This window comes from Cyprinodon tularosa, unplaced genomic scaffold (assembly GCF_016077235.1).
Source record: "Cyprinodon tularosa strain WSP-4 unplaced genomic scaffold, ASM1607723v1 ctg45, whole genome shotgun sequence".
NCBI lineage: Eukaryota > Metazoa > Chordata > Actinopteri > Cyprinodontiformes > Cyprinodontidae > Cyprinodon > Cyprinodon tularosa.
In genome coordinates, this window is record NW_024039174.1 from 66,152 (window position 1) to 83,181 (window position 17,030).

Below are 17,030 nucleotides of genomic sequence, written 5' to 3' on the forward strand. Positions count from 1 at the left end.
CGTGACATACCTCTTGTCCAGCTTCACCTTCGTCTCCCCTGTAGCCAGGAGGGCCTGCTCTTCCTGGATCACCCTGGAAACAGCAGTTAAAAAGGCAGTTAAAACACTTGTGACCTGTGACTTGAACCTGTTTTTACACCAATAAAAACAGGTTAATTATGTGCAATTACAAGCCAGAAACAATCAGCATAAATAGCACATTTTAATGATGACTATGTGTTTTATACTTTTTTTTTCCACGTAAAAAAAAAGTAAAGAATCCTTCTGAATTAAGCAGCACATAAAGGCATAAAAAAGAAAGTTCTTTATTTTTCACTATGTCATGATTTTACATAGAAACTTATCTTTAACTGGAGCCATACGCTGTGAAATCATCATATTTCTCTTAGTCACTCTTTAAAATTAGTAAAACAAGAGAAGATGCTATTGAACTAAAGCAGATGAGTTCTTATCATCTAATCTAACTACGAACTACAGCACAATCAGACGACAAATTTTAACATAAATACAGGATATATGTGAAGAATAGCACCAACTGTCACTTTGAGGATGTTAGCAGGGAGGGATAAGAACAAAAGTCTTCAGATTGACTATTAAAGAACAGAGTGGCATTAGATACAACAATTAAATGCCAACTTTATCAATTGTTTTCTGCCCTACAACCCTACTCTGCCTTAGATTTAAGTCTGTTTTTTTTGGTCAGCTGTTTAACTTGCTGTGTTTTTAATTGGGAGTGGAAAAGCTGCCGTCTCGGCCAGGACCACCTTACAGAAGACATTTGGAAATTGACAGTGTTTCTTTTCCCCACTGAAAAATATTAAAAAGGTTAAAAAAAACTAAAAAGAGTGGAAATGAAGCCAAACAAAACATGAATAGTTCGGAAAATATTTCATCGCCACTATCAAGCAAGAAGAAATGATCTAGTCCTCTCATGTTTCACTGGCTACTTTGTGAAAAAGTCTATAACTCTTAAAAATATTGCACGGCTTTGCATGAAAACCTGGAGGACGTGACCGGTAGACTGACAGAGAGCTAAACCCAGAACTCTGGGTGATCTTTAGATCTCAAGATCTCTCTCTGTGTCCTCCAACCTTGTCAAAATGTTAGAGGAGAGGACTGACTTGCTTACTGACAGGAGCTAGTTGTAAAAACATTATGAAAAGGGGAGCAAATTATTATGTGGAAAAAAAGATGACATATAAAAATGTATTTCTTTGCATAGACTTTTCCCAGTAATAGTAATAACTGCAAGGTGTCATTGGCATCAATACTAACAGAGATGTCCTGAATCAGTGTGGATACATACTTAAAGGCATGCTAAGGTTTTACAGTGCGAGAGCTAGCTACTCAGATGTTCCATCTGTTTAAGAAGATGGACTGTAGCTGCCAAGTATGTACTGAGCTCCTACCAGCAAAGGAGGCCCGCTCAAAAGGACCATTGAAGAGTTCGGACATCACAGAATTAACCACAGCAAATGTTACGTCTTATTTTCATTACCCTGCCTGCAGCCTCGTTAAGAAAACCCCAGTCAGGGTTTGGCTCAAGCAGGTGGAGAGAAGAATTGAGTCAGAGGGGAAAGAGTGAGTGGTGATGACGCATTAAAGAGGAGTAAATGCTGAGAATTAGAATTGGGAGGAGTGGGCAGCTCTCATGGCGCCACAGCCAGGCTCCTTCTGCTAAGGCATCTAACCTGTGAGCTCTCACTTTACAGGAAATATAAAAGCTCATGCTCAAGTTTTAAGATATCCACGGGAATTAGTAAACTATATGAAAAGTGGGAACAAAACATGATTCAAAGAAAGTTTTTTGCCTATTATGTGTGTCTTACAGGTTCTCCGTTGTCACCGGTTGTGCCCTCCCTTCCTGGCTCTCCACGTGGTCCCGGATCGCCCTGACAGGAAAGAGAATCATTTGAAAAAGCGACCTACATATAAAACACACAGAGCCAGTTTTCACGTAGAAAGTTGTATCGATGGGACTGGATGAGGGGGATTTATAAATATCAGTTCAGTTAGGGTGAGTGCTCTTGTTGATTTAGCTTCGTGGCCAAACTGGTTTTCCTCAGAATTTCTTCAGAAACGCAGCCTGGAATCCAAGAAAGCAAATCATTCAATTCTCTCCTCAGCTCTGCCAGAATCACTTACAGGGTCTCCTTTACCGCCTCTCCTTCCTCGAGGACCTGGCTCCCCCTTGTCACCGATTTTCCCCTGTGTGGGATTTTAAAAGACATTAACACAAACTCACACTTCTCTGGAATACAAACACACTAAACCAAAGTCGATATCAGTTCTACTAACGCCTTCTCCATTTTGTCCGGGTGGTCCGGGTCGGCCCTGAAAAACACAGATATACAGGAAATTAAAAGACAAATTTAAGGAACATGAAGGTGACATTGTTAGTAAGAAGAAGTGACGTCACCTACATCATCACCACGATCTCCTCTGTCCCCAGGAGGTCCACGAGAGCCCGGATCTCCCTGTCACAGAGCATACAGTTAGATGTATGTGACAGCTGCAGCTCTGTCTGCTTTTCAACTTTCAATGTTTCAATGGACTTACCTTAGGTCCTGGAGGCCCATAGTTTCCAGGTCTTCCCGGTTCGCCGGCTCTTCCTGGTTCTCCCTAAAAAAAGTCAGAATCTTAAAAGTTTCTGCCAGAATCTGAGGAACCTGAGAAAGCCATAGCTGAGGAGTCATCTCACCTTATCTCCTTTTCTTCCATAAGGACCAGAGTCACCCTTCGGTCCAGGCTCTCCCTTCAGGCCCTTGAGAAACAAAGCATAAGAACAGATTTTAGTAGAAGGTAGAAAGCGGTAGCCAGAGCCAAAACGGTCTGCTGTACTTCGATGATCATATAAGCTCATGTGCGACTTTGTTTACAGCAAGACTGCCTGGCTTCATTAATTCAGTCTGACAGCAAAAATGTAAACAAAGACATGATTAAAGAGGCAAGGAGCCTCTGTCTGTCTGCCTTATGGGATGCAGACACAGGGACGTTACCATGACACAAAACTTTGGAAAATAGCTGATCTGTGAAAAAAGAGGCTCCGGCTTCGAGGCAGATCCAGAAGTGATTTGAGTAGACTTGTTTACAAATCAGTTTCCTAAGTGTCTTTTGTGTTTACACTACTTTAAACCTCTTGAGTAAAATAATAGATGATTAAAACAGCATTTTTAAAATATCTGTTGTAATGATTGTTTCTAACTTTATTTAATCTTATGGTAATACTGAAAAAAAGCATGAGTATACAGTCATCTATCTAGCCACCCAAATGTTTCCGTAACCCTTGAACTTCTGTCACATAACCGCAAATGTCAGAATCATTATTTGACATGAGCAATTAGAAGGGTGGATTTTTGCATTTGGAGGCAGCCCGTCAGAGTGAATACTTTGTAGAACCAACCTTTACTCTAATAACAGCTGCAAGTCTTTTGGATTATCTCTCTACCAGCTTTTGCACATCGGCAAAACTCTTTTCTGTCCTAAATAGATCAAGATTAGTTTGATTCTATGGAGAGCATATTTATAGAGCTTTAATCTAAACTATTTCCCATCTTGCATCATGGTTACGGGATAATGAAGAATAGCATTCCCTCACCATGAGGCTATAACCCCCATGTTTCACATGGGGGTTATAGCCTCATGGGGGATCGTCATGTTTCAGGCGTGCGCCAGGAATGACAGTTGGGACTGTCATTCCTACATGCCCGGCCCCAAAAAACACTGCTGGCATGTCATTGGTCCAACTGGCTAGTTGTTAGGAGACGGACATATTAGCGGTAGTCTTTTAAGATGGATTTATTGTAAGACTGAAAACGTAGATATCGCGACAATTCAGCTTGCAGTGCTAGGTTAGATAAAATGCACGTACAGGTTTTTAAATTTTTTTTTTTATATACCAATTAGGTTTTATCAATTAAACTGAGCAGTTAGCATGTTCTACTGGAAGTTGAAAATGGTAACAAAAGACAGATAATGTTCTAAATCATGTTATTCAGGGATTGGAAGGGAAAAAATCCTTTTTGCGAAGAATAATGGATGCCTCTCTCTTTGCAGGCTGTTTTGACATTATACTTTTTTTTTTAGCTTTATAAACAGGCTACAATATTTCATTTCATTCATTAATTTTATCGCTTTGGTTTAATTGTCTAATTGGAAGTAATTGCATTGCTTCCGGCTTCATTAATCCGTGCCTACATATCTTCATACACATTTTTTCTTTATTAATAATATTCTAGTATTGTTATTTCTGACTGTTCTAATGTGTTTACATGCTCACAGATCTCCATTGTCTGGCATTGTTCAATTGTCCAATGTCTCCTTTGTGGCAGCAATTACAGAAAAAAAAACAAAAAAGGCTTATCAGTTTATATCTGACTTTCAGAAAAAAAAACTTCAAAAAGATGCAAAAACTGCAGCCACAGTTAAGTTCCAGATTTGCACTTGGTAAATATTGACATTTGCATATCCTCTACCTATGAATTTACACAGTTTTGTCAGAATCTGATCTGCATATTGATGAATTCACAAATGCAAAGGGAGGTTTGGAGGCGCTGTCTGCTGAATTGCAAAGGCAGAAAGCCTAAAATGCACAGACCTTCTGAAGATCAGGCCCTTAGTGTTTTACAACAAAATTACATTTTGTTCTAATCTGATTACGGTAACTGCTTCCACATGTTTGCTATGTTCCCTTGATGGCTCATGGCAAAGTTTTGGCTTTACTTTAATGGAGGCTTACTTCTCATTAGTCTTCTATAAAAGGCCAGGCAGCTGGTGGATGCTATTAATAATTAGGTCATACTGAAGGTGATTGTTTGCATTCTTTCTCTAGATTTCTTAGTTTAATGAAAGACTTCAAAACATTTAATGGCTGTCACCCATAGAAGGCTGAATATGATGGAAATTCCCTTTTTCCAATTGGCTAAAATTGAAACAGTCTGGTGAAACAAATCCAAATGAGGTGAAAACAATAACTACTTAATTAGTCTAGGGTCAATTAATGAAACTCACATCAGATCCAGGAGCACCTTTACAGCCAGGAAGGCCGGGGAAACCCGGTTCACCCTGATGAGAATAAAAAAAAAAAACGTGGTGAGATACATCCTTTAAAACAACGAGAAAACGGATGAACTGCTGTCAGATGTTGTCAGATGTGCTGCTCTTACCTTGCGTCCATCGATTCCATCCAACCCTCTTTCACCTTTGCCTCCCTGATAAGGAGGGACAGATGGAAGAAATATTTATTAGAATGAAGACAGTAGATTTAAAAAAATATCCAGGCCAAATATAAGAGAGTAAAGTATATCTCACCTTGTAGCCTTTGTGTCCTCTTCCACCCTACAGAAAAACACATGCTATGAGCCTTACAGAACTGACTGTATTCAGAATATCGTTGGAAAATGATGAGATGCCATATCTGCCTGTACCTTGTCTCCTTTTATACCACGGTCTCCCTGCAAGAAGAAAAACACAAATAAGTCTTTCATAATAACCAAAAGGATTAAGAATAAAGGCAGCATTACCTAGTCTGTTCGACTGATTGGGAAAACATATCAAAACTGACAAAGTTTATCAGAAATCCAAGTTTTGATAAAATGAATCATAAATGAATCATTCAATGAAATCAGATGTCTTTAATTGTACATATACATTTTTTCCCCTTGAAAATCAGGTCATATCTTTGATATGAGGAATTTGATCATATCTGTTTTAAATACAACTGGTTATTGTCTTGAATTGAAAATGCATCTTAAACTAGTGACTATTTTTTTTCTCCATATTATCAAACTTATCAAATGCTCAGTGTTCACCTTTACATGTCAGATGAACTCATACTCTGATATGGAGGATAAACTGAATATATATACTTGTCTTTTGCTCGACTGGAGGATGGAAAAAAAGCCAAACTATGAAATAACCCATCTGGTTGGTGTAGCTTTTAGTTGTACTCAAATGTAAAATAACACAATACCAATACCAGCTGTTAGCCTAGCTGGCTTGCATTCAGTGGCGGAGCCAGACAATTTTCAAAGGGGTGGCCAAGCAGTGGCCAATGTGCACTGAAGGGTGGCCAAAAACGGATAAGCAGAGCAGGGTCCATTTAGTTTGTACCAACAGGATAGTTATTTGGCTCGAAGTTATTTTAACATTTTATGTTGATCATAGCTTTTTGTGTGTTTTACACAAATCCATGAGAAAAAAGCATAATAGTAATGTTGTCAATCGTCCATTAGTGTGTGAATTTTGCTTTTGTCTACCTCAGGACTACATAATTAGCCAAATCTAATAGCAAGCCACTAAATAATATAAAATATAGAAAAAGGGGGGCTTGAATTTGACCAAGGTTTGCTCAGGCTAATGTCACCATGTTGAAGCTCTTTTGTCACTTCCAAATTTCCTTTACCTTCATCCCAGTGTATCCAACTGGACCAGGATCACCAGTATTGCCCTGTGCGAAAGAGGAACACATATTACCTCAAAATGTCATCATTTTGCAAGAAAAGGCTAAAAAAAGCGGTTAAAGGACTCACCCCTGGGCCGACATCACCTTTCTCTCCTGGCATTCCCGGTCGACCTCTCTCTCCCTGAAGAAAGAGAAAAGTTGATGTGAGTTTTAAAGTATTTTGTCATTGATTACTGCTCTATTGCTAAATAACTTACAGGGCTGCCAGGTTCCCCGTCTGGTCCTTTTGGCCCTCCAGGAGGCTGCAAATATAAACAAAGATAATTGTTGAATACAGCATGGGACAGAGATAAGAGTTCATTATAGAAAAAGATAAAATCATGAACACTTACATTGCAGTCAAAGGAGCAGCACTGCAAAAGGAGAGGAGAAATGTCAAAACAGGAAAGAGCTGGAAAACAATGTCCTCTATCTATGCTATAACCTTTAGTGTACAGGAAGGAGAAAAATTGCCAAAACAACCGCTGTCTCAGCCATTTTAATCAGTAATTCAAGCTAATTTCAACATCCTACCCATTTCCTTAGCAATCATTATATATCCTGACAGTGTGAATCTCAATCCGAATACCTTAAATTGGTAAGGACATATAAGGACACATAAGCCTCGGCAGAGGTGCTTCAGCAGTCGCCATAATGAGAGGTGTCTGTATAGTGGTGGCACTAAGGAAGGAGCCAGGAAGAGGAAGCAGGATGCCTTCTATCACCAGTCCAGTTAGCATAGGGACCGCGAGACCAGCAAGGAGTTATACCCACAATCCATGGCGTGACAGGACATATAGACTCAGCCGGCCTCACAGTTTACCAGAAATCTTCATGTGTTCTCTGTGCAACAAATGCTAATGGTCACATCTTCATAAATTTTAGGTTTTATAACAAAAGGTTATACTTGTTTTACTTTTGTTTTTGTTTTATTTGTAGTTATTTTCTGGAAGCCTGTAGTCCTTATTTAACAAACACTATTCATGTGTGTGTTCATAGTGTAATGATATCGGTAAGGCTGAAATCTGGATTCAGCAAAACAGTCCGGAGCTCCTTTCCTACCCTGGATAGTGATCTTAATTCCGTCCCCGCAAAAGGTGAAGGCAGAGAGGCTAGGAAAGTAGGTAGGCGGATCAATTTGAGGTATTCGGAAGGAACCTGAAGTTAGGCAGGGTTTGGACCTGAGTGGAACCAGGTGATCAGACTAAGCCTGACTGGAGGATTATCATAAACAGTAAATCTGCTGCTATATGATGTTTTTAGACATATCAGGCAGATATAGCATATTGTGACCTCTGTGGCTGTCAATCAAGTGTTTTACATTAACTAGCAGTGAGTTCCAACATGTAATGAAACAAAAAACGTTCAATTTTAGAGATAATCTTGGGGCTCAATCTAGAGGACCACCATTACTAACTGACTCTAAAGAAGTATCTACCCCTAGCATGTTATTAGAAAAACATACCACATCCTTGGTCTCATTGGTCTGTAAAGGAAAAGAGATAGAAAATGATTAGTTCTTTGTAAACTTGTCCTATTAAGAAAAAGAGCAATGAGAGAGAATACATACAATCATACTGATGATGGTTCGAATAGTTTCAATTTTTTGGGCGGATCTGGTTTCGTCTGCAGCAGTGAAGTTCTGCCTGTAGCTCTGGTCCGTGGCGATGATGGCCAGTCTGGTATCCTGGTAAGACAAAAAACATAAACATGTTTACCTTCAGCTCTGAAAGAGCTACTGTTATTGTACCTTAGTGATCAAAGAAGGGTTCAGCCGAATCTTTTTTTATGGTTACTCTCTATGTAAAACAATTAGCAAATCATCTTTAAACTTTTGCAAGGATGTTTGCTTTTCTAAAAAAATATTATTATTAAAATCTTCAGGTAGTCAGTTGACCTCATTCTTTGAACACATACTGTTGCTGAACCTAGACCTGACCAACTGCAGCAACCCCAGATCATAACACCGTCCCCACAGGCTTGTACAGTAGGCACTAGGCATGGTGGGTGCATTACTTCACCTGCCTCTGTTCTTACTCTGATTCGCCCATCACTCTGGAACAGGAGAAATCTGGACTCATCAGACCACATGACCGTCTTCCATTGCTCCACAGTCCAATCTTTATGCTCCCTAGCAAATTTAAGCCTTTTTTTCCGGTTAGCCTCACTGATTAGTGGTTTTCTTACGGCTACACAGCTGTTCAGTCCCAATCCCTTGAGTTCCCTTCGCATTGTGCGTGTGGAAATGCTCTTACTTTCAGTATTAAACATAGCCCTGAGTTCTACTGTTGTTTTTCTTCGATTTGATCTCACCACATGTTTAAGAGATCGCCGATGCGTTGGACAGTTCTTAACCCAATTTTAGTAGTTTCTGCAATCTCTTTAGATATTTTCTCTGCTTGATGCATGCCAATGATTTGACCCTTCTCAAACAGACTAACATCTTTTCCACGACCACGGGATGTGTCTTTCGACATGGTTGTTCAGGAAATGAGAAGCAAGTCATTGCACCAGTTGGGGTTAAAAAACTTGTTGCCAGCTGAAAGATCATCGCTCATGCAGTAATTATCCGATAGGAGGCTCGTACTTATTGGCTTAGTTGAATCCAGGTGACGACTTTTTTTTTGGTCAGGCAGTGTAATATGTTTCGGCAGTAAGGCATACCAACACAACAAAAGTCAGATCATGCAGTACTGTACGTAGATCTGAAACTCTTTAACGGTCCAGCTGATTCAACAGTTTTGTTAACAGAAACCTAAAGTTGCTTCCAAGCTTTAGGTTTGGGTGGCTCTATTCCACTTTTATCTTCACATTCTCCTTGTTTTAAATATGCTTTTAGTGACGCCATATGCCTTACTTCAAAATTAACAGAGTTGCACAAAGATAGAATTCGCTGTTCTAAACAATGAATAGATGCCCTTTTATTAAAGTGCAAAAGGGGGGATATTTCCAACAGTGTGTGGACCTTAGCTCTTCTCTCATGTTAAAGCTTACTTTTGTTTAAGATTATAAGATTGTTTTAATCTGAGTGAGATTTTATCATGTTGTATTCTTTATTGGCTTATCTAGATTTTTGAACTGCTTTGTTACAAAGGCTTGGCAAAAAAAAAAAAAAAACACTTTACTTTTTTTTTCCTCTCTCACTATGCATTTTACATCATTTAGGATTTGTTTAAAAAAAATTATTGATATATCGATATATCACAATAAAATAGTCATTTTCAAAAATGACAAAAATTATAAAAATTTCTGAATGTTAAACCAATTAACTCAACTTAGAGGGGGATAGCAATTAGGTTCGTTCACTTATTTATAATTATTTGAGTAGCTTCTTCAAACAAATGTATGTTTAGAAGTTGTACTTTAACGTACTGTTTACTTAAGTAATATTGTTGTGAAAGCATCAGTACTCTTACTTGGGTGAAATTTCTGGTTGCTCTACCCATCACAAGTAAATTGAGCTATTAGAGATTAATTAAATGTGCAGAAAACAGTAGATATTGACGTTGAAATGTATTTTTCCTTTCCTAACATATATGTATTTCGTTTACTTTAAATATTAATTTTTATAAATTTATGTTGCAAAATAATTATATGGAAATGTACGGAGCCCCTCTGATGACATGGTCAAAAAAATGTTTTAATTGTGGCCACGAAGTAGTTTACCGTGCGCACGAAATACTACTTCGTGGCCACGCAACAAGTTTAACGTGCGCACGAAATACTTATTAATAATATTAATATCATTCCTGGACAACTGGGTAAGCAAATCGAGCGCACCTTCTCTAAGGTCTAAGGCGCGCTCGATTTGCTTACCCAGTCGGTCTCCGCCAGTCACGTGACATTTGTTGCTAAGACGCCATTTTAGGTGCAAAAGGCGTAGTGTAAACAACCGCAGCATAGCTAAACGAAGGACTAAAGGCCTGTTTACATAGCAGCCTGTCCAAGATAAGTCATTACAGTTAACATAAGCCTGAAAACAGGGGCGGATTTATTGATATTATTAATAAGTATTTCGTGCGCACGTTATACTTATTGCGTGGCCACGAAATACTACTTCGTGCGCACGAAATACTACTTTGTGGCCACAATTAAACATTTTTTTTGACCATGTCATCAGAGGGGCTCCGTAGAAATGAGTTTCTTGTGCTTGAATATATATTTTTTTGATGGTGTTATTTATTTGTATTTTTTAAAGTCATCTTAGGCTTTAAAATACTAGAATTTACACTTAGCTGTCTGATTTAGGGCTGAAACTATTAATTGGAATAATTATTGAAAAAATCGCCAACTACTCTAGTAATCGATTAATCACTGACTTGAGTATAGAGTCTCTAAAACATGAGCTCAACAGACAGAATAACCCCCTCAAAGCAGTTTTTATAAAAAAAATGTGTAAACAAATATAAAAAGAACTTGCATTAAAGAAAAAACTTTCTGACATTAATATGTGCTATCTAGAAGTAATCAAAAGACACAGCTCTAGCTTTACTTGGTTCAAATTCTGTCTAAAATCTTCTTTAAGGAACTTTTTGCCATCTGATTATTAATTGAAAAAACAATCAACAGATTAATTCAATAGCAAAATAGTGGTTAGTTGTAGCCATAGTCTGATTAAACCATTTTAAACATTTAATCAGATGTTACGAGCCAACAATTACTCAGTAGGACCTCCAAGTGGCGTAAATTTAGGTCTACTATTGGGAGTCCTAAGTTCTCTGCAAGCGCTGGGATCTCTATAGTGCTATGTTTTGCAAATATCCATTGTTTGTTCATTTTTCCTTTGAATCATAGAAGGTTAGGCGAAGCAGGCTGTGATCATATGGAAAAACCATAGAAAAAATCTAATTGCTTTTAGATAAAATGGTATATTTAATGTCGTTTTGGGACTTTTCGCATCCCTTTAACATAAATGTTCTACTTTTATTACAGTTAGGGCTTTTTAGACAACAATCAAAATAAAAATTAAAAGTTGACCCGCTCTCTAAGGCTCTTTTGATGGTTTCAAAGTACAAACACTCTGAGTAACGGTTGTATCAAAAGTAGGTCATACAGTGAATGCTCAGTAAAAGGGTAGTGTGGCACAGGAAGGGGGGTTGAGTTACTTTATCAAACTAATAAACATGATACTTTTTTGCGAGAAAATGAAAATAAAGAAAATAAAGAAAATCATTTATGCAAGACACTAACAGAAGGTCAAATATATGACCTCACTTTGGTAGCTTTGCTGAATTATTTAAAGGCATATTCATTTTTTTTTGTGTGTGTATGTGGGTACATTTAATAGAGGATTTTGAGAATCCTAACTTTCCTTAAAGATGAAGAGTTTATTTCATGTTAGTCAGTGAGAAGCTATTTTTTCACATCCTGTTACGTAACATCTGCTGCCAGCTGTGGATTGCTAAAATGAATGAGTGTTTAAAGTAAAAGCGATTCTGGTTGTGAAATCTTTTGTAGAGCCTGTATGTTGTATACCTCCTGGTCAGGTGAGATGGCCACAGCGAACACTTTAACTCCATGCTGCCTGGCTTCATTGGCAGCCTCCTGCACCCCCCCACATGGCTCTTTGTAGCCAGTGATAGGATGGCCGTCAGTCACTACCACAATGTACTTGTTCTCATGGTAGTGGGAGCCCCTGCAAGAATACAAGGACACACTTAGATAAGTCAAGACCATCATCCTCTATGCTGACAGCGTGCATCCTGAGTCTCTGCTACCCAACAAGCAGCTCTCCCAGGCCTCTCTTGATGGCGCAGTCGGTGTAGGTGCCCTTTCCAATGTAGCTGATCTGGTCAATGTCATTCTTTAGGGCCTGGCGTTCTGTGCGCATGTTGCTCAGATGTCGCACCAGGATGGTTTCGTCACTGTAGTGCAGGGCTCCTGAGTTCCACGTCACGACACGGTCACATTGGTGTTGCCTGGAACACAGTGGCAGATGGAGGGTAAGACAGGGTGCAGAGTGTTTTCTGAAGCAAGGGTACATCCAGAACGTCTTTAAAGAGCTGAACACACTGAGGGGTCCACTGATAATTTAGATGTAGACTGTGAAAGTGGATTAGATTTTAGTACTGATGCTCCACTAGAGCTGAGTAATCAATCAATTATTTTTTTATGAATTTTATGAAGATTAAAATTTTGGAAAAGCTGTATATTTTAAACTAGTCAACTTCTTGTGCTTCCATAGTTCAGAGTGAAATCCCTTCATCACTATTTATTCTTAAATGTCTACTTATATCTGATGAAGTAGCTCTTTGTGTGATACCACTAGCTGCAAATGTTAAGTTTGTTTTATTTTCATTGTTTGTTGTGAAAAATTATTATTTTACAAGCATGTTTCACAGCTTGAATTTTATGCCCTTTAGATTAAGGTCACCTTCCAAAGCGGATGATTGAATTAAAATTTTGTCTTTGAAAAGCAATATACTTAATTTTTCATTTTTGTCATTTTGTCAGGAAGAGGCCACAAGGGTCAGCACCCCATTTATCCTTGGATATCTTATGCAAAACATCTCACTGTGCAACAACACATGCCAATTTCTGTTTAGCATGTATATTAAAAAATATATATATATTTACAAGGTCAGTACATCTCCGCAGTGCAAATGCAATAACCCAAGTCAACTACTAAGTCTTCCCTTAGCTCTCTACAGTGCAGATATTTTTATAATAGGGAAACATATTCCAGGACATCAAACCTGTTTTTTAAATGCTTTTTTGTACTATATACACTCTTTTTTTTATTGTCTGTCGTATTTTTATCTTTAATGGCATCTTGCTTTAACTCTTTTTACTCTATATAAGCTACTGGAACCAAAATTTCCCTAAAGGAGTAATCCTCAAACGATAAATAAAGTTAAGTCTAAGTCTAAGTTTAAGTCTTTTTATAATGAAATTCAAGTGAAAAGAAAATCAATTATTCAGATTTTGTAGGGAAAAAACAGGAGATTAAATTTTTAAGCCATATCATCCAGCCCTTTGCTGCACTTAAATGAACCAATGTCGCTGAAACCATAGCTTGCTTTAAATAAAGATATGAAATATGATTAGACTTACCAGTACCATATAAACATTATTAGTTTAAATTTGTAGTCCAACTTATTTTAGTTTTATTATCAATCAATATTATCATTGTTCACTTGAATCATTAATTCTTAATAATTATTTAATTATCTAAATGCCACTGCAGTGTACTTTTTTCTGTCTTTTCCTGTTATGTTTATTTTTTCATACAGCCCTTTGAATCATCTCTCTAGGTGCTTTTTTAAACCAGCCTTTTATATTGCTAAAAGAGAAATGGTATAAAGATAAAATAAAAATGACTAAATCTGAGTTTGAAAAATAACACTTTAAATCTAAATGACACAAAGAAAAACTGGTATGAAACAGAACAGACACATAATTCACCTTTTTTTTTTGCAGTAAAGATGTAAAGGTTATTTACAGTTCGTATTCCACTTGTTGCACTTAATAGTATACCAACATGTTAATTTAGATGAAAAGCTAATTTCATTTGTATAAACCTAAAAAAAAAAACTAAAAAAAACATTAAGTTTAGGGACAATAATTTAGCCCAGTTCAAAAAACCAGTTGTAATCTTTAACTTTTTCCAAAGAGTCTCCAGTACTTAAACCTTTATTGGCTATTTCAAAATGTGAAAGTTCAGCTAACCCTGTGTTTTTTGTGAGGTATGGAAAATACAACTTTTGGAGTTGGCTTTTTAGTTTGAGGTTCAGCTTTCCTTTAATAATCAATTTAAACAAAGAGATGTTACCAATCAAATTAGCATTGGATGTTCTATTTAATGGCAATAAAGCCTTTTATCTAATTACAGATTTAACTTGACCTATCATTAAGTTTCCAGTAACCAGGGGTTGGAACTGCGATGGTGTGGCTTCATGGTTAGCAAGCAGAGCATTTGCTTCTGAGCAACTGTAAAGGTTGGAGGTTTGATTGATTGATTTATTGACTTTATTGATCTCACAGTGGAGAAATGTAATCGTTACATCCGAAGAATGTGCCAAAGGAAAAAGGTCAATGGGATATATACAGTTGTTTTGTGTTTTTTTTATAGTAGGATTATCATACAAGGTTATTGCACATGATGTTTACATTGGTGTGTATATAACATATATGTATATATATATATATATATATATATATATATATATATACGTATATGTTATATACACACCAATGTTGCTATATATATATATATATATATATATATATATATATGGTGGACCCTTAGGCAAGGTCCTTTGTGCTTAGTGGCCTACCTAAGGCATGAGTGATACCGCAAATACAAGAGCCATACCGGCTCGGACGTCGCCCGGGTTAACAAGGTCCGCGTCAGTTGCTAGGGAACCAGGGCAACTTGATGACAAATTGGCTACTGGAACAAGACATAGATGGACTAGAGCAGAAAACTTGGTACTGATGAAATGCTACTATACAAGCGTCCCCAGTGAGAGAGGTTACATGCAGAGACTATGGGAATTATGGCAGCTCCAACAACCATCATCCACACTGACAAAGAAACAACTACTAACTCAGTGTTCTAACATCCGCAAACGGCAGCTCCTATCACAACTAGAAATTGATGAGGTACAACTGACATGCTGCAGTAAGGAGGAGTCAGGACAACAGGTCAGTAGGGAAATATCATCATCCCAACACACAGAGATTGGGTCCCCAGCCCCAACAACAACAGGCCCACTAAATGTAAGGGCGGCTGACCTACGACGGCTGATCATGACCAAACTGGATCCCCTAGTATGACGTCCAAGACTGCCAAGGCTAAGTGACAGAGTACCCTCTGAAAGTCTTCTAGAAGATGTAAATGCAGCACTACATACTATCCCTACTAAAAACATAACTGAGACCAACGAGCTGACCTACGCCACAGCTACAGTGATCCTAGAGATGCTTGGCTATAAGATAAACACCACAGGCCACAAAGCAGAGCCCCCATGGAGGAGAAGATCAAGGCAACACGAAGACAGGTTAGTCAGCTCTCAGACCTGCAGAAAGGTGTAGGGAAAAGGTTACCTAAGTACAACAAGCTGTCCATTCCTGAGGCTCTAGAAACTGCCAAACAAAGACTCGCCGCCCTGGCCACCCGCCTAAAGAGATACAAGGGAGAAGCAGAAGCCAGGAGAATAAACCAGGTGTTCTCCACCAACCCATCCAAAGTGTACTCACAGTGGCAGGGTAATTCAAGATCAGATCCACCCAGGGCTGAGACTGAACAGTACTGGAGAAACATATGGGAGAAGAAGGCATCCCACAACACCAATGCTCAGTGGTTAGAAGATCTTAGAACAGATCACAGCAATCTCCCAGAACAAGAACCAGTAACCATTACAACGGCAGATGTCCAAGAAAGAGCGGCAGGTATGAAGAGCAGGACAGCACCAGGCCCTGACATGATCCACACCTACTGGCTGAAAAAACTAACCGCACTTCATGCACGCCTCGCAGCACAAATGAACCAACTGCTGATGGATGGGACCCACCCAGAATGGTTAACCCAAGGACGGACAATCCTGATCATGAAGGATACCCAGAAGGGAACAACCCCATCCAACTACCGGCCAATAACTTGCCTATGTACAACATGGAAGCTCCTGTCAGGCATCATAGCGGCTAAGATGAATAGGCACATGGCTCAATACATGCACCCTTCCCAGAAGGGAATAGGCAGTAACACCAGAGGAGCCAAGCACCAGCTACTAGTGGATAGAGCAGTAACTCGAGACTGTAAGACCAGGCAGACAAATCTGTGCACTGCCTGGATTGACTATAAGAAAGCCTATGACTCAATGCCACATGCATGGATACTGGAATGCTTGGAAATGTACAAGATCAACAGGACTCTAATAGCCTTCATCAAGAACTCAATGAAGCTGTGGAAAACAAGTCTGGAAGTCAATGCAAAGCCAATAGCACAAGTCACCATCAAGTGCGGCATATACCAGGGTGATGCACTATCCCCGCTGCTGTTCTGCATAGGCCTGAACCCCCTCAGCCAGATCATCACAAAGACTGGCTACGGATACCAATTCCGAAGCGGAACAATCATCAGTCACCTCCTCTACATGGATGACATCAAGCTGTATGCCAGGAGTGAGCGAGACATCGACTCACTGATCCACACTACCAGGATCTACAGCAACGACATTGGGATGTCATTCGGACTGGACAAGTGCGGTCGCATGGTCTCAAAGAGAGGGAAGATGATCAGAACCGAGGGGGTTGAACTACCAGAAGGCCACATTACAGATGTGCAGGACAGCTACAAATACCTTGGGGTGCCACAGGCTAACGGAAACCACGAGGAGATGGCAAGAAAGACTGCCACAGCTAAATACCTACAAAGAGTAAGGCAGGTCCTGAAAAGTCAGCTGAATGGGAAAAACAAGATCCAAGCCATCAACACATATGCCCTACCAGTCATCAGATACCCCGCTGGTATAATAAACTGGCCAAAGGAGGAGATAGAGGCCACTGACATCAAGACAAGAAAGCTCCTCACAATGCATGGAGGGTTCCACCCCAAATCCAGCACCCTGAGACTGTATGCCAAGCG

At 38.9% G+C, this 17,030-nt stretch overlaps 1 protein-coding gene across 1 annotated transcript in view; it reads right to left on the reverse strand.

Annotated features, from left to right (window-relative positions):
- Nucleotides 1-17,030, reverse strand: part of col6a1 (collagen, type VI, alpha 1) — a 42,929-nt gene that overhangs the window by 23,153 nt on the left and 2,746 nt on the right. Inside the window, exons 3-21 of the mRNA XM_038300432.1 lie at nt 12,160-12,360; nt 11,918-12,077; nt 8,013-8,129; nt 7,908-7,928; nt 6,796-6,816; nt 6,661-6,705; nt 6,531-6,584; nt 6,404-6,448; nt 5,427-5,453; nt 5,311-5,337; nt 5,166-5,210; nt 5,011-5,064; nt 2,702-2,764; nt 2,560-2,622; nt 2,424-2,477; nt 2,299-2,334; nt 2,146-2,208; nt 1,830-1,892; nt 11-73 (exon numbers count right to left, since the gene is read on the reverse strand). Of these exons, the coding sequence (XP_038156360.1) occupies nt 11-73; nt 1,830-1,892; nt 2,146-2,208; nt 2,299-2,334; nt 2,424-2,477; nt 2,560-2,622; nt 2,702-2,764; nt 5,011-5,064; nt 5,166-5,210; nt 5,311-5,337; nt 5,427-5,453; nt 6,404-6,448; nt 6,531-6,584; nt 6,661-6,705; nt 6,796-6,816; nt 7,908-7,928; nt 8,013-8,129; nt 11,918-12,077; nt 12,160-12,360 (1,222 nt within the window). The remainder of the gene's footprint in view (nt 1-10; nt 74-1,829; nt 1,893-2,145; nt 2,209-2,298; nt 2,335-2,423; nt 2,478-2,559; nt 2,623-2,701; nt 2,765-5,010; nt 5,065-5,165; nt 5,211-5,310; nt 5,338-5,426; nt 5,454-6,403; nt 6,449-6,530; nt 6,585-6,660; nt 6,706-6,795; nt 6,817-7,907; nt 7,929-8,012; nt 8,130-11,917; nt 12,078-12,159; nt 12,361-17,030) is intronic.